The sequence below is a fragment of the Aspergillus costaricaensis genome (assembly GCF_003184835.1).
Source record: "Aspergillus costaricaensis CBS 115574 unplaced genomic scaffold BO79scaffold_11, whole genome shotgun sequence".
Lineage (NCBI taxonomy): Eukaryota > Fungi > Ascomycota > Eurotiomycetes > Eurotiales > Aspergillaceae > Aspergillus > Aspergillus costaricensis.
Genome location: NW_020291811.1, coordinates 939,227 through 961,071, shown reverse-complemented (window position 1 = coordinate 961,071; position 21,845 = coordinate 939,227). Strand labels below are relative to the sequence as shown.

Here is a 21,845-nt window from a genome sequence, read left to right as displayed (position 1 = left end):
TTTCGGCCCCAATCATTGATAGTGCTTCCTCCAGCTGCCGCCCGATTGGACCCGAGGCTGGCTCGGGCCTGCAGATAACTTAGCAGAAGGGAGACTAGTAGCATACTTTGCAGTTAGCACTCTCCCTGATGATGCGAAAAAAATGCGGGGACCCGATGTGGGGGTCGGAAAATAACCTGGAGTAGGCTCCAGCAAAGCTGTCATGATGCATCTCTCCACCTCCAAGCATCCAGATAAGCTACTAACATCAGGCCACACTCGCAGAATGCAATCACCCCCCTAGTCATCATGGACAGGCCTTCCAAGCGGCCGCGGCTGTCAATGGCCTGCAACATCTGTCGTCAGCGCAAGGTCAAATGCGATGCAGAGTATCCCAAGTGCCGCAATTGCCGCCTGCGCAACCAACAATGTATCACCACCGATCCCCAGCGACCAGGGGTGACTGGCATTCGAGAATGGCTGGATATACCAGACAAACAGACTCCTCAGAATGATGATCAGCCTCAGCATCCGGCAGTCGGTGATCAGAATCACCAGGAAGCGACCGACACCCCACAGAAGCTGTCGCCTAATGAGGTGTCGCCCGTGCATCATCCGTTCGACGTCTCGTTCAACGTCGAGCATGGCACCGACAAGGTCAAGATTATGGGTGGAAGCAGTTCGCAATGCTTGGCGAAATCCCTCGATGTCTACTTCAAGGCTGCCCGACTGAAACCAGTATCGGGCTGCTTCCGGTACGGGATGAGACACGCGGAGGAACTCGATCTGCCGTTATCTCTGTCTTTGCCGGAGCTACCAGACAGTGACCGACGAGAGCGCTATTTGTCCGCCTATATCACTCGCATACACACTCTCTATCCTATCTTTAACACAACCCGGCTTCGCCTGGGTACTGATCTCTTTGCCACTGCGGGTGGCTTCACGAACCTTCCGCGCGACCAAATCCCGCGGATCGTGTCAGCGTACTTGATCATGAGTTTAGGAGCAGACGAGATAGGCCAGGGGGCAACAGTGGACGGAGATCGCTACTTGCAAGCAGCGGCGTGTCTGCTGTCTCATGTTATCATCATCCCGTATCTCCCGACCGTGCAGACATTGCTTCTTTTCACCATGGCATACCGCGGGCGGAACCAGGAAGGTCTAGCATGGCAGACTCTAGGCATGGCTATTCGGACTGCTTATACGCTGGGAATCAACCGGACTTCTACCTCCAACTCCGAAGGAAAGAACATCGAGCGACGCGTGTGGGCCGTGTGTTGGTGTCTGGAGAAGATGATGCATCTGGAATCGGGACGGCCGACTGTCATCGGATATCAGCATCCTAAGCCAGAAGATGCTCTAGGAGAGAGTAAATTCCTGAAGTGGCACGTCGAGCTTGGAGAATACCAAGGCAATATCAGTCATCATCTGTACAGTCATCAATCAGGGACAAGGGATGTGCGACAAATCCTCTTAGACACAGCGCGACTAGACCGCGAACTGTTGTCCTGGGCGAACCGGGTACCTACCGACATGCGTCCGGGGAGTGATATCTTCTGCGCAGACGAGGAGTTTCATGCAGCTGCTTTTTTGTCTATCCAGTATCACAGCACCCTGATCTCGCTGCATCGCGCCGCCCTCATCGCCCCGACATCGAGTTTTGAGGAGGAAGTGGCGAAATATTGCTCCGATGAGCCATCGCAGTTTCGAATGCGTCATGGAGAGTCAATCTGCGTGAGCAGCGCTCGAGCGATTGCCAAGCTCAGCGTCCAGCTGTCGGAACGCAAGACAGACTCGCAGACTATCCCGGCTGGCCCATCCCTTCTGGCTTGCATTGTACTGGCTATCTTTCTGATCAAGCATCCGGGTTCCCGGTTACAGGCCATGGATTTGCAGGTATGCTGTGCTCCCACTTACTGTGGAATTGAGTTAACGAGAACAGCTTCTCAAGGCATGTCTAGAGTATAGTAGTCACCACCTATCTCGATACGATCCCGATCCGCGATTCATAGAAGGTATGATATGGCACGAAGCATGACACAGGTACAATCAACTAAGTTGAATAGGTATCGCGGCTATCTACGAACAATGCAGCACCCATCTTCGGTCCTGGTCGGCTGCAGAAGCCAAAAGGCGTCCACACAGCCGTGACAGTCTCGCGAAGCTTAATCCACTTCCTACTCCAGCAGTTGATGACGCGCTGCCATCTTGGCGGCCTACTGAAGTGATGCAGCCGAGCGATCTGCACAAACAGAGTAATGGTGAATACCAGTCTCAGCGTGTGATACAATCAGCCGTATCTACACCTGCTATAGACCATGGCGAAGACCATCTAGACTCGTTAGGATTTTCCAGTACATCAATGCTTGATGGGTTCGTCGCGGAGGGTGTCAACGTGGACCAGGTATTTCCCTTCGAAGGATACAATGTGGAGGAGCTGTGGAATTGGATGGGATGCTTAGATAGTCCGGGATCGATGCCTGATATACGATAGTTCTCTACGGGGAAGATAAGTAACGACTGTAACTAGTTAGAATCAACAATTGTAACATTCAATACAAACTACATAATCAAACAACGAGCGACTTTAAAAACGTCACAACAACACACTAACAACAATTAAGCAGCAACCGCAGCACCCCCCTCCATCCTCTCCAAATACGGAATCCCCGTCAACTTAAACACCCTCTCACTCAACACCGGCTCCTGCACCGGCCTCTCCCTCGCCACTGGACAAGGCTTCCCATCCCTCATAGCAATATTCGTCTTCGCGACATGTTTCGCATGCGGCCAATGCGTCGTTCCCAACCGATCTACCCGACACTCCATTAGCACTTTCCCAAACCTACTCCCCCTTACCCCCAAATAAGAAATTAAATAAACTCACTCTCAAAAGCCCCCTTCTTCCTAACCAAATCCTCCTTCTCGACCTCCCTCACCGGCATAAAGCAGGTATAAACCGCAAACCGATCCTGCCCACCCGTCGGAGGCACATTATAATGCGGCGTGCGACTATCCCAGACAATCAAGTCACCAGGCTCAGCACATACCTTCTCCCATTGTAGTCCGTGGTCCGCCAGCCACTTCATCCCCGCATCAGTGAACCCGAACCATTCGGTCGTCCAGGCGGGGATGCGCTCTTCGTGTGCCATTTCGGTGTGGAATTGGGCGGAGAGCGCGTGCCCGCCTTTGCAAACGATGAGGCCGCCGTCGTTGGGGCCGTTGGGGAGGAGGTTGACGAGGCCTTGGAGGCCTGGTATGATTTTATATTAGTTAATTGTTTGGATGAAATAAGGGGTAGGAGGCGGAAAGGGGAAGGAAACGTACATCTGAAGCCTGGTTTGGAGGGGTCTTGGTCTTGGTGGGGCCAGGGTTTGCTTTTTATTATTAGTATCCTTTTATTTTTCACTTGAGGGGATGGAAGATGGTGGTGGTATGAATACTCACTTCTCAGGCAGATCCTCCCGACTACACACACACACAGAAACCAGCATATTAGCACCACCGCACATTGCATACTCACAACAAAGCAATAACAGGAGAGAAAGAGAGAGAAATACTTAGCAAACCCCACATTCACCACATCAAACGAAACAATCAAATCCTCATCATCATACACCTTCTTAAACGCATCCACTACCCCTTCCTCACCACGAATATCCCACACCCACTGTTCGTGTGTCACGCCGTAGTCGAGTATCATACCTTTTTCATTGAGCACGGGCAGTTTGTCCCGTCGGACGGTGCTGGGGTCGTGTCGGTTGTAGCCGAGGTTGCTGTCACCAATATCAATCAGTATTTGGTCTATGATATAGAGAAGGGGGATGAGAGGTAAGAAAGTGAAGGGGTGGTTACAATCCCTCCATATACGAGTAAAACGCATCCGCGTATCCATTCGCCCGATCAAGTGGAATCGCTCCCTTGATGACGGCGTAGCCATCGCGGTTCAGTGCATCGCGGAAGTCGCCGTAGTTGGTGGGTTGGCCGTCCAGGAGCATGCGGTTTTGGCCTTGACCGTAGCCTTGGCTTTTGGGAGGCTCCGCGGTGGTGGTCGTGGTTGTGGTGGTGATAGTGGCTATGGTGGACATATTGATTGTTTGTTGTTGTTATTGTTGTAGTACTGGTTTGTGTCGATGTTCGCTGTGAAGTGTGGGTGGGTGTGGATTGAGGTAGGTGCAGAGTTCAGTCTGTACTTATCTTCGTGGATTTGGATCTTTGTCAGATTGTCTTTTGGTTCAAGTATAATGAGTGGTATACTGCGCCGAGAGGTGGCCGAGTTTGTTAGGGTTCGGAGGGCTCGGGGCGCCCCGAGATGGGCTCCGAGGGTCGGTCGTCGCCGAGAGATGGATGCCGCTCTGATGGAACTATAATAACAAAAAGGTGCAATATCCCCCTCACTCCTTCTGATTGATGGTAATCAAAGTAGGACGATCATCATGACATTCAATATCATCATAGTTGGAGGCGGCATCGCCGGACTCGCAGCCGTATGTACACCCCCCTCACCCTTCTCAATTCTGTTTAGTAGCTAACAAACAATGGATTAGGCTATAGCTCTCCGCTCCGATCACCATACCATAACCATCCTCGAACAATCCTCCCAATCGCGCGAAATCGGCGCCACCATCTCCCTTCAACCGAACGCTAGCAAAATCGTCGAGAACCGATGGGGCCTCGCGGACCGTCTCCGCGAGCAAGGCTCAATGCCTGACTCCGCCTTCGAAGTATATAACCTCCGTGGGGAGCTGCAGACACGCGTTCCCTTGGTGACATCCAAATACGGCGCAGATAGAATGATCTACCACCGCGTGGATCTGCATCAGGTGCTGAAGCATCGGGCTACCTCGGATGGATATCCGGGGCAACCTGCTACGTTGCGGGTGTCGAGTAGAGTGAAGGGATGTGATTGTGACGAGGGGGTAGTTGAGTTAGAAGACGGGGAAATACTGAGAGGAGACTTGATCATCGGTGCGGACGGGATCAAGAGCGTTATAAGAGGTGCATTACTGGGGAGAGAAGTACCCGGTCAAACGACTGGATTGAGCGCATATCGCATGATGGTAGATACGGAGGAGTTGGTAGCTGAGGAGGGGTTTGTGGATGTCATTGATCCACGAATTGCGAGGACGACGATGGTCGTTGGTCCTGATCGACGGCTTATCATGGGTCCGGCGAGGAATGGGTCTGTGTATAGTATTGTTGCGTTGGTGCCGGACGAGAAAAGGGATGAGGAGTCCACGAGTTGGATGACTGCTGGTGATAAAGGGAAGATGCTTGCTACGTTTGCGGACTTTCCGGAGTGGGCAACGACGCCGTTGCGGTTGGCAGCGAGGAAAGAGGAGGATATCGGTCTTTGGCAGTTGAGAGATCTGGATCCGTTGGAAACGTGGTATCGGGGGAGGACGATATTGATTGGTGATGCTGCGCATGCTATGCTGCCGACGCAGGGACAGGGTGGGAGTCAAGCGGTTGAGGATGCTGAGGCGCTTGGTGCTTTTTTCGAGGGGTTTAAGGGGGGTGAAGGGAGAGAAGAGGTTGAGAAGGTGTGTCGGGAGGTTTTTGAGTGTCGGTATAAAAGGGCAAGTACAATCCAGGCGTATAGTCGCCAGGCGGGAAGGCCGGTGGAGGAAGATGTTCAGGTCGCGATGAATCCGGCCGAGTTTATGGACTATAATTGCTTGTATGAGGGGGCGATGGCCTGGAGGAAGCAGCAGGAGGCTGTAGTTGCCTGATTAATCACAGGTTATTCTATTTTCATTTCATCCTGATATCACGATTCTAAGATTGTTCTGTGAATATCTGGAAAGAAAAATTGGGACAACATTAGCCTATCAATAACCCGGATAGGCTATCGATGCCCAATACCCGCACCCAACGCATGGATGACGGGTATCCCCAAGACTTCGTTGGCGTACATACGCATTCTCTCAGACGTATATAAAACTATCAGCCCGTCTCTCTGACGGGTTACCCTATACACAACCTAAAGCGAAATTAATATCTTAAGCGTGCTTGAAGTTAAACCCTCGAATACGCGAAAATGGAAGAGCCAACTTATGATCCGAGGTATATAACCCACGTGCCTCTGCAACGCCATCTCTAATTCAAATAGTCGTCCCATGCCAGCCCTGGAACTTGTCTATGTACACAAGATCGTCAACTGTCCGGGAAAGACAATCGTTGGCCTGCGCGTGGATTTCCCCCCAAACGGATCGACTCCACCCCATCGACACGGCGGCGCTTCGGTCTCGGCCTACGTCGTTAGCGGCACACTTTTAAACAAGATGAATGAGGACCCAATGAAGGTGATTCCTGCAGGAGGCTCTTGGTATGAAGCACCGGGTTGCCATCACCGCATCAGTGACAATGCCAGTTCGACAGAGTCGGCCACACTCATGGCTGTTATGATATTGGACTCGGAGGTATACGAGCGCGATGGGATGGCAGCGTTGCTTCAGATTGATGAGGAGTACAGGCATAACTAAAACCTTTGATTTGGCCTAACCACCCTGACACTAAGCTGTAGCTGAGGTGGCGGTGATTGTGTTGGGGTTGAGCACCTACAATCGATGTGTAATCGGCCATATGTTCATGCCTTCTTATAATAAACGGAGCGTTATCTCTAGGGATATCAGCTATTATCGTCTCTAATAAAAGTTTCCATCGGCATCGACCCGAAGTAGTATGAAGTGGTCATTCTGGTAAACCGATGACTCCAGATGGGAGACAACGAGCAATTGGGGATGGAGCGATTGCATGTCTTGGCATCTTTAGTACTTGCACCCTAGAAGTAGTCGTGATATTAAGAGAGAAATTTACTATAAAATAATGCGATTAATTATCAATATCTACTCTGTACTTCTAACACAATATTGTAGCACCGGTTCGGGTTCCTGTTCCGGAAAGTTAGGGCGCAGGCTCGGCCCCACCGACCGAGAAGCTGGAGAATTTGTCAGCCCCAGGTGGCAAGATAGAAATTGAAGGGCCACTTCTAAATGAACAATTTCTATCTAACTCTTGAGGGCAGACCAAATTGTGAGACGTAAAGGCTGTTTCACTCATGGCGACCGTAGCAGCTAGAAGCGTCACTCGGCTGACGGCCAGGTAAGCCCCAAATCTCTAGATCGATAGGAGACCAACTAATCATGCGACAGGACACTATCCAAGAGAACATCAATTGTCACACCCTTCATAAACTCCAGGATGAGCTCCTCATCCGCTGCAGTGGCAGCAGCAACGTCATCAAAAACAGACGATGCCACTAAATCAGCAAAAGCCAGCTATCAAATCGTCACCTCACACCACAACTTCCATGAAACCGAATCCCAAAGACCCAATTTCGACCACAATGCCCCCATCAATATCACCAAATCGCCTTACCCTAGCTGGAAATACGGCCAAGGAGTCCCCGACAACAATCACAGCGCCAGCAAAACCCACCACGAGATCGATCCTTACGCTGAAGATCGCCCAATGGTCAACAACTACCGACTGCTCGTGTCAGGTATCGCACCCCGACCAATCGGCTTCATTAGCACCGTCTCCAGCGATGGCAAGACCGAGAATCTTGCGCCCTTCAGTTACTTTCAAGTGGTGGATCACGACCCACCCATGTTCATTGTCGGGTTCTCATCCCGCCCTGGCGCAGTCAAAGATACGTATCGGAACCTGAAAGAGACTGGTGAGTGCGTTATCAACACTGTTTCCGAAGGTATGATTGAGGCAGTGAATGCGACGTCAATTGATGCCCCATATGGAGTGTCGGAGTGGGAGGTATCGGGTCTGGGTAAAGCGCCTAGTTCGACTGTCAAGGCAGCGAGGGTTAAAGAGTCGGTTTTCTCTGTCGAGGGTAAGGTTGTCGATATTAAGGAGTTCAAGGCGCATAAGCCCGGCATGAGTTCTCCTGCGGTGGTTTTGATCCAGGCAACGAGGTTCTGGGTGCAGGAGGGTGCGGCGGATGAGGAGTTCAGTCATATTGACATGGAGAAGTTGAGGCCTGTGGCGCAGTTGGGTGGGGTGTCATATGGAAGGATTTCGTCCACATTTGAGAGGCCTAGAAAGAAGTGGGATGATGAGGTTGGGAAGAGTGATTTGTTGGCTGAGTTAGAAAGGAGGAACAAGGACAGTTCGTAAACAGGATTTTGTCTTGTTAAGATAGGACATTGGGCTTATCATGAGTGTCAAGGATTATATGCATACACTTGAGTAGTTCATGAATTCATGGTTGATCTGGACGAGATATATCCCATGTTCATGCCTGACTATTCAGGCACAAATATTATCGCCAGATAAGGTAAGGCGGACCGTCGGAGTCATCCCGACGCGACGGACCGGCATCGGCCCTTGTACCCGACGACCAGTGACTGTTCAACAGCCATCCCAGAAGTATATCTGACTGCAGAACCAAGGACAACAAAATATACATATCGTCAACACACACCTGAATCTTGCTTCATCATGTCTTTCTTCCGCCTTTCTACAAGGGCTCTACCAGCCAATCTGCTCCCCCGCCAGCACGTCGCCCGCCGCACCATTGCAACAGCAAGCAAGAAGGAATGGCTCTGCATTATTCCTGATACACCAGAGGGTCCCGAATTGAGAAAGAAAGTTCGAGCGTAAGTTTACTTTTACTTCCATCTAGGTGTATGCCAGCTCAACTATCCTCGCTCACAACATCATAGGACTCACATGGAAGGAGTCGGCCCCCTCGTCCAGGCGGGAAAGCTAGTCGCAGGTGGTTCGTCTCACATCATCCTATTGACTTCTATTCGAGCCCTCTTATATGGCTATTCTCAATTAACTTCATCTTGATAGGTGCGATGCTGGCCACTCATCCCGAGGAAGGCAAAGATCTGTCATTCAAGGGCAGTATGCTTGTGTATATGGCTGAAAACTTGGAGGAAGTGCACCAGCTTATTAACGGCGATATCTACGCTAAGAGCGGCGTTTGGGATTTGGGAAAGGCGCTTGTTGTCCCGGTGAGTAATTTGCTTCCGTTCTTTTGGTTGTGGTACTGTGAGCTGGGTTATGCTGATAATGGCTGCGTGCAGTATTTGTCCGCCGTGAGGGAGCCTTTGAAGAAGGATTAGGAATGATTATTTATTCTGTGTCTCTCAGAGATTAGTGGTGCTATTTTTCCTCGATGTTTTAGAGAGCGGCCATCGTTGAGCACATATAATTTCTTAGGCTACTTAATGCAGATTAAGCATTTGACCTAATAAAGATGCTACTGGCATGTGATTTCTCAGATAATTCTCGTAACTCGCCGAAACTACTCAGACAGGAATGTGGTGAATACCTGCAGCCATAATCTGCCATATTTGGTAAGCCCTTGCGTTGGTGGTATGCAGGTGATGGAGGGATACTGCAGACAGATTCCCAGCCACATAAGGCAAGAGGTTCGTGACAAGTTCAAGAACAAGGGACGATGGCGCATCTGGGAGCGCGTCAGACTGAAGATCTGGAGGTGGCCGGTTCAAGCCCGGCTCGTCCCATTCTTTTTTTCAAATTTTTTTCCGAATCTCGGCCTGGTGGGTCCCATTCGGCCTCATACAACAAACGACCAATACGAATACGGATGTGTAGGAGGTATGGTAAGACGTTTGATTGCAATGATGGGGGAGAAGGCATGGACTAATCGTTCGATGAAATGCGAGTAAACGACGGTGTCGTACTCCATATGAGGGAATATATAGGCAGGTACTGCTACTATGGCCTTGGCTCACTGTACCAGTGTATCCATTCGACGCCTGGTATGATGAGCAACTAAGTAAGTAAAAGGGAGGTACATGATGTTTACTATAGGCTTAATGTGCGGATAGTATATATAGTTGTCAGTGCAGCCGACATTGATAGTATCAAAACCAAACAATTTTGACTAAGCTCGGCAGTTTGCGACCACTAAGAGGCTAGAGAGCGATGGTAGAGTTCATCAAAGCAGGAGCCTTACCATAAACTTTAGTCGTAGTTATATTGACTCTTATGGCACATCTCATGCTTGTGCTAGCGACTAAGCCTCCTGTAATGCAGCACTATGTGGGCCCAAATATACATCAAATGGCCTGCTGGCCCAATGGTAAGGCGCTTGACTACGGATCAAGAGATTGCAGGTTCGAGTCCTGCGTAGGTCATTCTTTTTTAATTTTCTTTTTTCACTTCTATTTTTTCTCTACTACTTGACAAAACAATCAGGCGACCGTTCAAAGTACCCGCCCATATCTTTGAACCACTTGTGTTCCATCACCACCTATCATTAATATCTTCGACGAGCTGTGTTACACTCTATCGCCGAATCGAACTTCACCCCAGGCTCCACATTGTAGAGCCATTTGACCCCGTACACCATTTGATCTAATCAACCATCACATCTATAAGATTCTCAATATCCTTTACAGTGACATTCTTTTGCATCTCCCGCGCCAGTGACACGGCACATGAGACAATGTTCTTAATCTGCAGTACATGTTAGCTTGCTTGTGACCTTAAAACTACCGAGAGCTGACGAACCTGTCGCCCATTCAGCGCATGCCTCGAAAGCGCCACAAAGTCATCGGCGGTAAATTCAGCCAGCTCCGACGATTTTGCGACATTGGTCAAGAAATTCTTCCACACTTCTAGTCGGCTATTGGTATCAAGCTCCGGATAGTGCATGGTGAAATGGATTCGACCTGTAATAATCGCATCAGGAGCTGAAAACACCATTCATTCAGGTCGAAACTCACTCTTGAATGCCGGATCAATGTCGCTCTTTCGGTTTGTGGTGAGTATGGCTACACCACGGAAACTATGATGGATATTAGCTCAGGCCGACATTTCCTATCATGGGCCACTTACTACTCGAGTCGTCGGAGAAAGACGCTGACTAGAGCATCCCTCGCTAGGTCCTTGCCACGAGCTGAAAGGAACACATCTGCTTCATCGATCAATAGAACACAGCCCCACCGCCGGGTAATCTCTAAGATCATCCCCAGACGATTGTCGACTATATCAGGGTCAATTCCAAGCTCGCCGGTAGCTACCACATACAGAGGTCGCTGGGTCACTTCGGCAACGGCTTCTGCAGTCAACGTCTTACCCACACCCGGGCTTCCGGTCAGGAGCGCAATAAGACCTTTGCCTTTGTTGGCAACAATATCGTCAAAGACCGCATCATCCTGTCGATGGGCCTTGACAAGTCCATGGATAAGTTCTCGGCGGTTTTCGGCCATGACTAGTCGTTTGAAGGCATTGTGGTTCCACTCTACATCGGATAACGCCGATACCGAAAGTTGACACCAAGACTTTTGTGCGAAGCTGAAGCCATTCATGAACGAGGCACAAATCAAGTATTGGTCATCAGACAAGCCGACAGGATCCAAAAACCCTTCTGATAGTACAAAAGGTCTGTTCAACTCCGACGATGTGTTATGAAGATAGTAACCAGCAGGGTCGACCATGACTCTCCCCAATGCCTATATAAGTGAGTCAGCGCCAATGTCCAAAATGGAGTAAGAGTTGCAGTCAGACATTAAACTTCTCGGGCACGGAGTCACCGTTGGCTCGTTCAAACTCCTTTATACCGTTTGCAGCCGTATACTCTCTGCATGCAGGCTGTTCGAGTAGCGCAACGAATTTACGCCCGCGGGCAATGAGCCTCTCTCGCACGGCAGATTCCTCGTCATGGTATTTGAGCGGAAAGAAGTTCAAGCTAGTTATTGTTCTCGCACCCTCATATTTGTTGATTTCTAGCTCCATTGTCGATTTACCAAAGTCTTGACCGTCATGTTTGATAACTTCGGCACTTGCAGAAAAGTATTGCTGGCCATTTGGACGTGACTGATAACTAGACATCTTCAGGTTGAAGGCCTGCTCTTCAGTCATAAGGCCAAACCGGGGTGAGATAATAACTTCCTTGGGCGGGAGGATTGCCCAAAGAAGATCCCAGGTGATCTGATTCTCACCCAGAAGCGACTTCAAGCTGACAATCTGAGCTGCAAAGTCCTCTTCAACAAATTGCAGAGCCGTGCCAATATCATCGATAAATTGCTGGTTGGGTTTCTCCTTCTGCTTCTCCTCTTCTTTAATACGTATCAGATCCGGGGCGGCCCAGAAGAATACTTCGGGTGTGGCCTAAAGAGGTTCATCAGTCAGCGGAGCTGCAAAAGTCCGTATGAGCTGACGAACCATGGGAGGAGTCTTATTCAAGTCAAGACCCTCTACATCTTTGAACAGATCACGAAACAAATCTTGCAAGAGAGGAGACCGGATGTCAATTTCGACGTGGGAGACCATGCCCTGCTTTGAAATAACTCGGCGAACGACCATTGCAGTCTTGCTGAAACGATCGGGTTTGGCTTTGACTTTTGCCGTCTTAACGAAGTGAACTTGTCGGTCCTTTCTGTATCCATGTCAATGGCCCGGCTGTCTGAGGTTCGACGCAATGTTTCGCTACCTGCTATATCTGTTGGAGCGAACTATGGTTAGTATCCCTTTTACCAAGACCTAAGGTACGGTCTCAAATCTCACATCTGATCCACGCGCAACAAACGCTGAGACTTGTTGCCACGGTCCGTCATGGCGCGCTGGATGGATGGCTTGGAAGGCCCGTCTGAGGGCTTAGCCGCCGCCGCGGATTCCGTCTGATCGGCCATGTCGTTTTTGCGTGCTGTAATGTCTACAGTGGCACATGAAATGAGAACAGACGAATGCTGAACGAAAGGTGGAAGAATTGGCGACTGGAGCAACTTATGCTTGGAAAAAACAAGGCTGTCGACACTTGGCTCGTATATGGGATGTGGGCCAGGGCGTTTGCAGTGGGGGTGGCTGCTGATGCTGTTCAAGGCTTCAAGCTCATCCTTCCAGTCCATGCGTCAGCACAGCGACAAAGTCGCGCCACCATTTCTGCCCAACTCATTGTACCAAAAGACTTCCTTCTATTATAAAGATGGAGGTAATAACATGTCATCCGGAAAGTTCTTTGTACTGAACTTCTTCTTTTTCGCCAACAGAGGCTAACCTTGCTGCCTTTCAGGGTCTCGAGACGACAGGGTGTCGAGCCGTGCCGCGCGGCGCTAACCCTGGCCCCCCGCAGGATCACTCAGATTTTAGTCTGACAGCCTTGTCACTTGTCACACTAGGTTAATTATATGTGGCTAGTTATTCTCATGCAAGGTCTGACGTGTGCACCGGCGGGGTAGATTGCAGACTGTCTTCTGTCCTATTTCTCAGAGTAGTGAGGCGCGCATAGTCCCCAGCATAGAGCCTCCCGGTGGGACCAGTCCCGGTCTATTACTTATAGTTATTATCTCGCGTGATCTCAGCAAACCATTCTGGTCCTTGACAAGGCTGCCGATTGTGCCATTTTCTCACAATGCCCGAGGATTCCAGCGAAAATGTGGGAGGAGCAGGCTCAACTGCCTTTGCGCGCGCGCTGGAAGAATATATCAACAAACCCCGATCGCCGAGAAGCAAGACCCCCCAGTTTCTCAAAAAACTGCAAAAACAACAACGTTCCGGCTCAATTCTTACTGGAGATGCCATCAAGAAAGACCTTTTCCTTTTGGATCGCCAGGCGACAGATCGCACAGCCGCTCGTGCTGCTCGCAAGATCTTGGGACCGGTTATACAGGTGCTGAATACCTACTCAGGAATTGTCGAAACTCTGGTCTCAGCAGATCCCATGCCTACGGCTATCATATGGGGCTGCTTGAAGTCTGTGATAGACTGCTCGCAGAGGTTCCTTGAACTCTACGAAAAGATATCCGATCAGATCAAACGCTTAAACACACACATCACCGTGCTTACAGAATATGAAGATTTATTCGATCACTCCGCTACGATGCGGGAGCTATTGCAAGCATCGTATATCGACATCATTCGGTTTTGGCGAAGGGTTGACAAGGAGTGTAACCGCTGCGTGGCTAATCGTGCCTTTCGAGCGATCGCCCCTTTCAGTACAGAAAAGCTCGATGGCATTATCACGAGCATCGGAGATACGGCCGACAGCATGAGTCGTCTTATTCCTGCCGTTCAGGAACGCCTAGACAGAGGAGAGCGGGAAAATGCAGCCGAAGAGCGTCGGCTTGCCGGTATCGCGCGAGAAGAACAAGCAGCACTTATCCAAATGTATGCGGAAGAGATGCAGAAACGGAAAGAAGAAAGGAGACTACAAAGGCAGGAAGAGGTACGAAAGTGGTTGCGAGATGGGACTATGCCACTGAATGGGAGCAACTTTCGCCACCGTGACAGCAAGCTGGCGCAACGAAGCCCAGGCACTTGTGAATGGGTATTTGAGCATGCGACTTTGATAGATTGGATGAACACAGATAGCCCAACCTCTCAAGTATGGGTGAAGGCATCTCCCGGAGCTGGAAAGACTGTTTTGACTGCGTCTGCTGTTGAAAAGCTGGAAGCGACCAGCGCTGAAAACGCTGCCGTCATATACCATTACTTTACTTTTGATGAAGAATTTCCAGCCTTATTGGTCTATCGCTGCCTTGCAGAGCAGCTTGTCAACCGACTGGGAAGACAGACCGGCGACGTGCCAAAGGATATCCACAAATTTACACAGGAAGGTGCTACAACCGCTAATGTTGAAGATGTCAAGCAAGTGATCAGAATGCTCCTGGAAGAAATGACCGTCACCTACATCTTTCTCGATGGGCTTGATGAGGAGTGCGAGACAGAGAACAGAAAGAAAGAGCTTTGCAAGGTGTTGGAATTTTTTGGGGAGCTGAGCCGTGCTATGCCAAGTCGCCTGCGCATTTGGTACAGTTCTCAGCACCGCACCTGTCTCGATGCTCCCCTCAGTAGCCTTCCATCCATCGAGATCACGAAGGAGTTGAATAGCCACGACATTGAGCACTATCTACTAGAAAAGATTGAGGACCTGAAAAGTCTCGAGTTTGATGCAGGGTACATCAGGTTGATTATTGGTGATCTGCGCGAGAAAGCCGACGGATGCTTTTTGTGGGCTTCACTAATGTTAGACTCTATGTCGGACGCAGTGACCCTTCATAAGGTTCAAAGTATCATTGAGGGAGGTCTTCCCGACAACTACGAAAAGTACTACCAGAGAAAGATGGACAGCATCCGGCCTGGTCTGAAGGAATTTGCGTCGTATGTAACTCTGAACGCCCGCGACGTGATTTGGAAAACTGCTAACCTGGAGCTGCTAGGATTATTCTATCATGTATCGTGCATGCAAAACGCCCATTACGCCTGGATGAGCTTTGTGAATGTACGGCGATGGTGAAAGGCATTGAAGGACAGAATATCGATAGCAGTCAAAAAATCAAGAAAAGCAAGGTGCTGGAGTTATGTCAACCTCTTGTCCAGATCCATGAAAGCGATGGGCCAGCCGGCACCATCTCTATCTGCACGCTGACTCATGGCTCGGTCAAAAACTTTCTGTTGAAGAACCCAGGGATCTTGGCAAACAATTCCAATCCACCAGCATATGCGCTCACAAATGATGTTTTGGCGAATGTATGCCTCAAGTATCTCCTGCAGCCACGGTATGAGCAACTTCTTACCAGGGAGGGCGAAACATTCGTCGATTGTGATGGGGAAGACATTCTTAACCACCATCTTCTCTCTTATGCCGCCAAATACTGGGATAAACACCTGGATGGAGTCAATTATTCATTGGACTATTGCCAGAAAGCCTCAAGCTTTATCCGAAGCCCACAGTTCTTCACATTGCTACAAGTCCAGAGTCTCTTTGTCGACGGTATGTTTGATAAAGCTCCAGACCTTTTGAAGGGCGACGTTAACTAATGAGAGATATAGGTCAATTTCGCTTCTGGTACAGTACTTACCGTCCATGGGCTGGCAGACATATCAAGCGCGTATTCCCTCATTGGTTGGATGATAACTGCAATGAGCCCTTCGCAAAGGACTATGCATCCTTTGTGGGTGAGTGGGGACCACTATTGGACCGTGAGACAAGCATCACGGGCGCCTTCGCAGGCGAAATCGATCGATGCTTTCCTGGGGCATTGGGACCCAACAACTACCTTCACAAGGGACCCAGCCGTTACCGAAGTCTAATGTTTACGGCAGAGACTGAGCCGACTGAGCCCCCAATTCGATGCTTTGAAGGGGTTGACGAAACGGGAAGGTATTTGACAGTACTGAACCTGGAAAAGGTGTAAGTGCCACAGCCACACGTTGTCGTTGTTCATAGCTTATTGATGTTATAATTACGAATAGTAGCGAAGACGGGCTACAATTTTGTTGCGAGCATTGGCATCTGAATGGTCGCAAACCCGAGCTTCAAAGAACTCAAAAGTTGTATGCATCCGCCTCAACCTGGTCTCTTTACGAGTATCCCTTGACGGAGAATGTTCCGGGCCGACCTCGTCTGGTTTCCTTCACTAAAGACTTGAAATTCATTCGCATTGGGTCTCAGCTATTTGTCAAGGGCGTGGATCATGATTATACGTCCCTACCTGTGACTGATCCCGACGAAGACTATTTCGATGAAATGGCCAGCAACAACCATATGGTTGCTGTGTCAACAAGACGACAGATCTCCAAGTCAGATGTGGAAATTCCAGGAGCAGTTACTGGCGATGTGAGAATTGTTGACTATGCGGATATAGCGATTCAAAAGCGAGAAGAAGAGGTAAGCGAGTTGGATCAAAGAAGTACGGCCGCCCCAACTTCAACTGCCGATACACAGCCAACTCCTACCGTTACGAAAAGCAGTGATGACGACAGCGATAGCGGGACCATTGACACCGATATCACATCAGAGTCTTTATTGAAATTAGAAGACCCAGATGAGTTCCAACCATCGACCGAGAAAGACAAGGCGCTGGAGCTCGCAACAAAGGTGTCGAATTATACAGACGAACTCATGAAAAGCTCTTCCGAGTCTGCCGGAAATTCGGCTTATACCTCCTGGAGCGAGGGATCCACTGATCTTGATGATGAGATGGACGACGAAGAGCAATGGAATGATTGGGACCTCGAGCATCTGGAACTGGAAGAGCTCGACGTCGAAGAGAAGGGAAGCTTTCTTGGCAGCGACAACGACGGATACAGCAGCGGTGATGAGAGGAAAGATGCTTTGGAACTACATGATGATCTCGCGAGCGAACTATCGGAGTCAGATAACGCGAGTGACGCATTGGAAAAAAGAAGTGATATGCTACCATTGGACTCTGATGGTAGTGACGCTGAGAGTGTCGGTTCTTCGACGAACTACAGCGTCTCTAGCAGCGAATATGGCTCGGATGATGAAAACCGTGGCATACTCGAAAACATGATGACCGGAAATAAGACCACGAGCACCGAAGGGACTCGTCGCACAAGCATTCGAGTGTGCGATGCTACCAGAAAAGAACGCATCCCCGTATTCCACTTTACCTGCTTTATTAAAGACAGGTTGTTCGACTCACCTCCGGTGTTCCACCCTTCCAAGCCCCTCCTGGTCTGGCCACTGGGCGACAGGGAGATTCTGTTTGCCAACTATGAGAAGAACACGTATTTTACACGCGGGCTATGTCGGTCGGGCTATGGCAGCTGCCACATCTTCATTAAGGCACACTTCTCGAGTGACGGTCGGCACCTGCACCTCGCGGCATTGGAAGCTCGCGAGGCTGCCAAATCAGACAAGGAAGAAGCCTCTGTACTTCTCAGCCTGCAGGTCTCAACACACCGACTCTCCGAGCACAAGACTGCTAGTAGTCCGCCTCGAATGATCTTTCGCACCACTGTTGAACTCGGTAACACCCCTAAGTTGTCCGTGTCCAATCTCCCTCACTTCCTAACATGGAGCGACACACATCTTTTCTTCACAAGCCGCAACAACAAGCTTGATGTCCTTCGAGTTCCTCTCTTTCGCCCCCCGGGCGACAACGTGGACCTGAACATCTGTTCCCTACAGGAACCCATATTTTTGCCACGCTCGGTCGAAGCACAAAACATGTACTTCTTCCCATCTCAGAAAACAACGAAGAAAACTTTACGAAAGAAGGACATGAAATCAGCAACACTTATTCTAGGTGCACAGACATGTCTCCCAAGTCAGGGAATACTGGTACCCCGACACATGTGTTATCCCCCGATCGCAGTATTTCTGCGTGAGGACAAAGATTTGGTCTGGGCTTGCAGGTCGAGTGTTGATGAGGGTAGAAAGATTAACAATGCCTGTGGCAGGTTGAGGGGGAAGTTCGAATCGTTTGATCACAACGAGGATTGTGATATTATCCCGTATTTGTTTTGATGTGGGCTTCACCTTGGCTGAGCTCTATATCTGTTGTCCCTCTATGGAGAACCTTGCACTACAGCATTTAGACCTAATTCAGAAGACAAATCAAGTAATAACAGGAACCAGTCGTCAAAATACCAGGACCGGTGTCTACAACATGTAGTCAGAAAGTCATCAAGTCTCATACAGACTTAGTGGTAACTACTTGAAAGTAGAAATCTTGACGCACTTTAAAGTTCCTAATTCAAATAGAGACGGATGACTACTTCTTTGAGAGTGGCGGGATTCAAACCCGCAACCACTGTCCAACTCTCCCCCAAATTATGTCCTGAACTCAGTGCCACCAGTGACTCCCTTCTATCATTTCAAGACCACCGCCGACAGTTCAGTTTAAATAGCTAAAATATCAACTATAAGAGGCTTCTTTCCTCTCAGGCAACTAAAACACCCCCGAGCGTCCAGTAATACCAAGACCCTTTGCTCTTGCTGTCACTCATCCAATGCGCTACACTACTACAGTAATTGCACTGGCTGCCTTTGGCTTGCTTGGTAGTGTTGATGCAGCCCCTTCCCGCAGCTCAGGTCGCTGGGTCAGCCTCGCCTCCATTCCCACTCCCCGTCAAGAGCATGGGACCGTCGCCATCGGCAACTCAACTATTGCCATCGTCGGTGGCATCGCTCCTCAAGACAACGGTACCACCACAGTCACCACAGACCTAGTTCAGCTCTACGATATTACCTCCAATACCTGGCGCACTGGATCTGCGTCACCATTTAAGGTCAACCATCCCAACCTTGCCTGCGTGGACCCGAACAAGCTTTACCTGCTAGGCGGTCTGACCGACGTACCACCTCCAAAAGGTCAGGACCTAGGCATGAACTGGATTGCCTCCAAGGACTGCTACGTTTATGACGCTGCAACTGATACGTGGGCCGAGATTGCCTCCATGCCCAACGGCACAGAAAGGGGCAGTTCCGTCGTCGGTGTTCATAACGAGATGATATATCTAGCCGGAGGAATGACGGTCCTCCAGACTGGATACCAAGACGCCATCAATTCAGTCATCTCATTCAACACCACCTCCAGCCTCTGGCAGAGACTCGAGTCCGCTGCGGCTGAACTGCCAGCAAGCCGTCAGCACGCTACTGGATCGGTAATTGGAGACAGTTTCTATGTTATCGGTGGACGCCGATACGGCCAGATGTATCATCGAGACACGGTTTTCGAACTTGATCTGCAGAACATTGAAGTGGGATGGAGGACGAGCACTGGCCACATGCCTACTTCCCGCGGAGGCATCTTTGGGGGTCCTGTTGATGGGAAGTTCTACCTTTTTGGTGGTGAAGGAAACCAAAACTCCAATACCGGTGTTTACAATCAAACGGAGATGTTTGATATTGCTTTAGAGCGATGGACTGAGTTGATGCCCATGGCTGTTTCTCGTCATGGTACTCAAGCTGCGGTAGCTGAAGAATGTATTTATATCCCTGGCGGTGGCCTCCAGCAGGATGGTAAGGAGGTAATAGTGGGTGGAGAGACGACTTATCATGATACTACCTCTCACTTTGATGTCTACTGTCCTTGAGCATTGGAAGTATAGAGCGGCGTGACGGATATAGAGAAATGGGCTGTTTGAGAGGCGAGCCATTCCTCGTCACGGACATTCCGCCTGGAACGATCAATGACAATAATTATAATTTTATTTATTTTCACAGTGATTCACGGGACCAGTCTTCTAGCAGACACCCGGATAAGATCAAAGCTTGGGCAAGGCTTCTGCAGATTGACTGCTGACGCTAACACTACTATCCCAGAAACAAAAGCCTTGAATTGAGTAAATCACGGCTATCGACATCTACTACTATTCAATTACAAGCATAAGACCTAGCTCAGACATACACTACGAACGTATAATACGGCAAAAAGCCTATACCCATAAATTTATTGCATACTAGAATCTTTGAGAACAAAGTCGGGTGTGTTGAATCCCTTCATGGCATGGCCAGCCTTTCGAAACCATGTCACATCCTCCTCGTCGGAACAAATCACACACTCCACCATCAATTAGGCCGAATCCTTGTACAAAAAGTGGATAGGGACGGAAAGAGTTGATGATTAAATGCCACCTCCAACAATGCCACCCCATTTTCTTCCGCAGTAATCGTTCTTGTTAAGGCCACCATCCACACAATCGCTCTTTTCACAACTTCATCTTATTGTCTGAGTGCGATTAACTTCAGAACCAATCGAGGAGGAGAGGGAGAGGGGACCATGGCGGCACAGGGTGTTTCCGATAATCCGATAATCCGGGAATCCGATGTGAGTGCCCGCAACGCCTACAGAACCCCAGAATATACAAGAGGAGATATAAGGAGGTATTCGCCACGAGAATTCCAGCTAAAAACAGAGCAAAACAATAATTCATTTCATGATCTTTAAACCATTACCTGAAACTCATCCAATTATCAATATGGTCGGCTTTGACATGCGTGGTTTGACACCGGCTCCGGTAACTCCCTTCACGCCGGACGGTGCAGTAGACTACGAAGCTATACACCGGCTTGGTTCCTGGCTTGGAGGCATCGAAGGAGTCAAAGGACTGGTTGTGCTTGGCCACGCTGGCGAGGGCACCTTTCTCACCACTGAAGAGCAAATCTCCGTCATCAAGGCTTTCGTGAAGTCGGTGGATAATAAAATACCAATCATTGCTGGTATCACTGGCGAGGGCACCGAAGTGGCCGCGTTAGAAGCAAAGCGTGCCAAAGAAGCTGGCGCGGCTGCGGGCTTGCTATACCCATCTCATGGCTGGCTGCGCTTCGGATATCAGCCCGGGGCTCCTCAAGATCGGTACCGCCGTGTATATGAGGTGTCCGGCCTGCCGTTGATCCTCTTCCAGTATCCGGACAATACAAAGGCGACCTACAGCTTACAGACTATGCTTGATATTGCTGCTCAACCCGGCTGTTTTGCTATGAAGAACGGTGTGCGCAACATGCGCAGATGGGATACGGAAATTCCTGTCATTCGGGCCCAACGCCCCGACCTACAAATTCTCTCTTGTCATGATGAATACCTATTGCACACTTCCTTCGACGTCGACGGTTTCTTGGTTGGCTACGGGAACATCGCCCCCGAGCCTCTTATCGAGTTGATCAAGGCTGGTAAGGCCAAGGATTACAAAAGGGCACGAGCTATCCATGACCAACTCCTGCCGGTCACGAAGAGTGTGTATCATCGAGGATCTCATATGGAGGGTACGGTTGCGCTGAAACATGCTCTTGTTGCTCGGGGGATCCTGACACACGCCACTGTTCGTTCGCCTTTGTTGCCGCTCGAGGAGGGTGCAGAACAAGAAATTCATGCTGCCATCAGTGCTGCATCCCTCAGCAAGGTGGTTCTGTGAGGAGGAATGTCAAAGTAAGGATCTGTATATGAATTTGCTAAGCTAGAAGGTAGATGTGAGGGAAGATCACCCAATAGCAAATGATAATTCTATGAGGCTTCTGTAACAGTGGTGGCATTATACAGCATAGATGATTGTTAGGCAACCTAGTGCACTGAACGGTAATGCAAGAAGCTTGTCTTGGATTAGCCGTGGTTCGGATTTAGATGTCCTCGTATTCTGCACAGACTACTGACCCTGCGATCTCGGACTTCCGGCTATGCTCG

General features: G+C 49.6%; 10 protein-coding genes and 2 non-coding genes across 12 annotated transcripts; 10 read left to right on the top strand and 2 right to left on the bottom strand.

Moving 5' to 3' along the window:
* Positions 1 to 288: 288 nt before the first annotated feature.
* On the top strand, positions 289 to 2,493 carry BO79DRAFT_236971 (transcription factor domain-containing protein; the record flags this gene model as incomplete). The annotated part of the gene is made up of 3 exons (XM_025684642.1): positions 289 to 1,875; positions 1,922 to 1,994; positions 2,046 to 2,493. The coding sequence occupies 3 exons, from the start codon at positions 289 to 291 to the stop codon at positions 2,471 to 2,473; spliced, it is 2,088 nt and encodes a 695-aa protein (XP_025541229.1). The 3' UTR covers positions 2,474 to 2,493.
* A 105-nt stretch (positions 2,494 to 2,598) lies between these two features.
* BO79DRAFT_227305 (phytanoyl-CoA dioxygenase) lies at positions 2,599 to 4,067 on the bottom strand (the record flags this gene model as incomplete). The annotated part of the gene is made up of 6 exons (XM_025683870.1): positions 2,599 to 2,792; positions 2,867 to 3,232; positions 3,307 to 3,356; positions 3,427 to 3,447; positions 3,540 to 3,755; positions 3,850 to 4,067. The coding sequence occupies 6 exons, from the start codon at positions 4,065 to 4,067 to the stop codon at positions 2,599 to 2,601; spliced, it is 1,065 nt and encodes a 354-aa protein (XP_025541228.1).
* A 348-nt stretch (positions 4,068 to 4,415) lies between these two features.
* Positions 4,416 to 5,711, top strand: BO79DRAFT_263172 (monooxygenase; the record flags this gene model as incomplete). The annotated part of the gene is made up of 2 exons (XM_025686644.1): positions 4,416 to 4,466; positions 4,527 to 5,711. The coding sequence occupies 2 exons, from the start codon at positions 4,416 to 4,418 to the stop codon at positions 5,709 to 5,711; spliced, it is 1,236 nt and encodes a 411-aa protein (XP_025541227.1).
* A 232-nt stretch (positions 5,712 to 5,943) lies between these two features.
* On the top strand, positions 5,944 to 6,464 carry BO79DRAFT_263170 (cupin domain-containing protein; the record flags this gene model as incomplete). Its single annotated transcript, XM_025686643.1, has 2 exons — positions 5,944 to 6,045; positions 6,092 to 6,464. The coding sequence occupies exons 1-2, from the start codon at positions 6,020 to 6,022 to the stop codon at positions 6,462 to 6,464; spliced, it is 399 nt and encodes a 132-aa protein (XP_025541226.1). The 5' UTR covers positions 5,944 to 6,019.
* A 575-nt stretch (positions 6,465 to 7,039) lies between these two features.
* Positions 7,040 to 8,112, top strand: BO79DRAFT_244683 (flavin reductase family protein; the record flags this gene model as incomplete). The annotated part of the gene is made up of 2 exons (XM_025685404.1): positions 7,040 to 7,083; positions 7,134 to 8,112. 2 exons carry the CDS (start codon positions 7,040 to 7,042, stop codon positions 8,110 to 8,112), a joined length of 1,023 nt encoding a protein of 340 aa, XP_025541225.1.
* A 258-nt stretch (positions 8,113 to 8,370) lies between these two features.
* BO79DRAFT_192897 (YciI family protein) lies at positions 8,371 to 9,165 on the top strand. Its single transcript, XM_025680928.1, has 4 exons — positions 8,371 to 8,594; positions 8,661 to 8,716; positions 8,794 to 8,957; positions 9,030 to 9,165. The coding sequence occupies exons 1-4, from the start codon at positions 8,437 to 8,439 to the stop codon at positions 9,066 to 9,068; spliced, it is 417 nt and encodes a 138-aa protein (XP_025541224.1). The 5' UTR covers positions 8,371 to 8,436; the 3' UTR covers positions 9,069 to 9,165.
* A 235-nt stretch (positions 9,166 to 9,400) lies between these two features.
* Positions 9,401 to 9,473, top strand: BO79DRAFT_t100. Its single transcript has one exon. It is a non-coding gene; the product is annotated as a tRNA-Phe (tRNA).
* A 564-nt stretch (positions 9,474 to 10,037) lies between these two features.
* BO79DRAFT_t101 lies at positions 10,038 to 10,109 on the top strand. The gene has a single exon. It is a non-coding gene; the product is annotated as a tRNA-Arg (tRNA).
* A 220-nt stretch (positions 10,110 to 10,329) lies between these two features.
* BO79DRAFT_144652 (ATP-binding protein) lies at positions 10,330 to 12,608 on the bottom strand (the record flags this gene model as incomplete). Its single annotated transcript, XM_025678388.1, has 7 exons — positions 10,330 to 10,431; positions 10,486 to 10,646; positions 10,701 to 10,762; positions 10,813 to 11,429; positions 11,485 to 12,087; positions 12,142 to 12,355; positions 12,484 to 12,608. The coding sequence occupies 7 exons, from the start codon at positions 12,606 to 12,608 to the stop codon at positions 10,330 to 10,332; spliced, it is 1,884 nt and encodes a 627-aa protein (XP_025541223.1).
* Positions 12,609 to 13,327: 719 nt separating this feature from the next.
* Positions 13,328 to 18,190, top strand: BO79DRAFT_244680 (uncharacterized protein; the record flags this gene model as incomplete). The annotated part of the gene is made up of 5 exons (XM_025685403.1): positions 13,328 to 15,075; positions 15,135 to 15,688; positions 15,748 to 16,108; positions 16,171 to 16,585; positions 16,643 to 18,190. 5 exons carry the CDS (start codon positions 13,328 to 13,330, stop codon positions 18,188 to 18,190), a joined length of 4,626 nt encoding a protein of 1,541 aa, XP_025541222.1.
* A 572-nt stretch (positions 18,191 to 18,762) lies between these two features.
* BO79DRAFT_107641 (Kelch repeat-containing protein) lies at positions 18,763 to 19,749 on the top strand (the record flags this gene model as incomplete). The annotated part of the gene is made up of 1 exon (XM_025677902.1): positions 18,763 to 19,749. A coding segment is annotated over one exon (987 nt), but the record flags the coding sequence as incomplete, so codon positions are not given.
* Positions 19,750 to 20,646: 897 nt separating this feature from the next.
* BO79DRAFT_144729 (dihydrodipicolinate synthase family protein) lies at positions 20,647 to 21,579 on the top strand (the record flags this gene model as incomplete). The annotated part of the gene is made up of 1 exon (XM_025678394.1): positions 20,647 to 21,579. One exon carries the CDS (start codon positions 20,647 to 20,649, stop codon positions 21,577 to 21,579), a length of 933 nt encoding a protein of 310 aa, XP_025541220.1.
* Positions 21,580 to 21,845: the final 266 nt, after the last annotated feature.

Excerpts from the sequence above, each read along its gene's own strand:
- BO79DRAFT_192897 (XM_025680928.1), top strand. The coding sequence starts at position 8,437 with ATGTCTTTCTTCCGCCTTTCTACAAGGGCTCTACCAGCCAATCTGCTC. Across the intron at positions 8,717-8,793 it reads GGGAAAGCTAGTCGCAGGTG|GTGCGATGCTGGCCACTCAT; the intron begins GTTCGTCTCACA and ends TCATCTTGATAG. Across the intron at positions 8,958-9,029 it reads GAAAGGCGCTTGTTGTCCCG|TATTTGTCCGCCGTGAGGGA; the intron begins GTGAGTAATTTG and ends GGCTGCGTGCAG.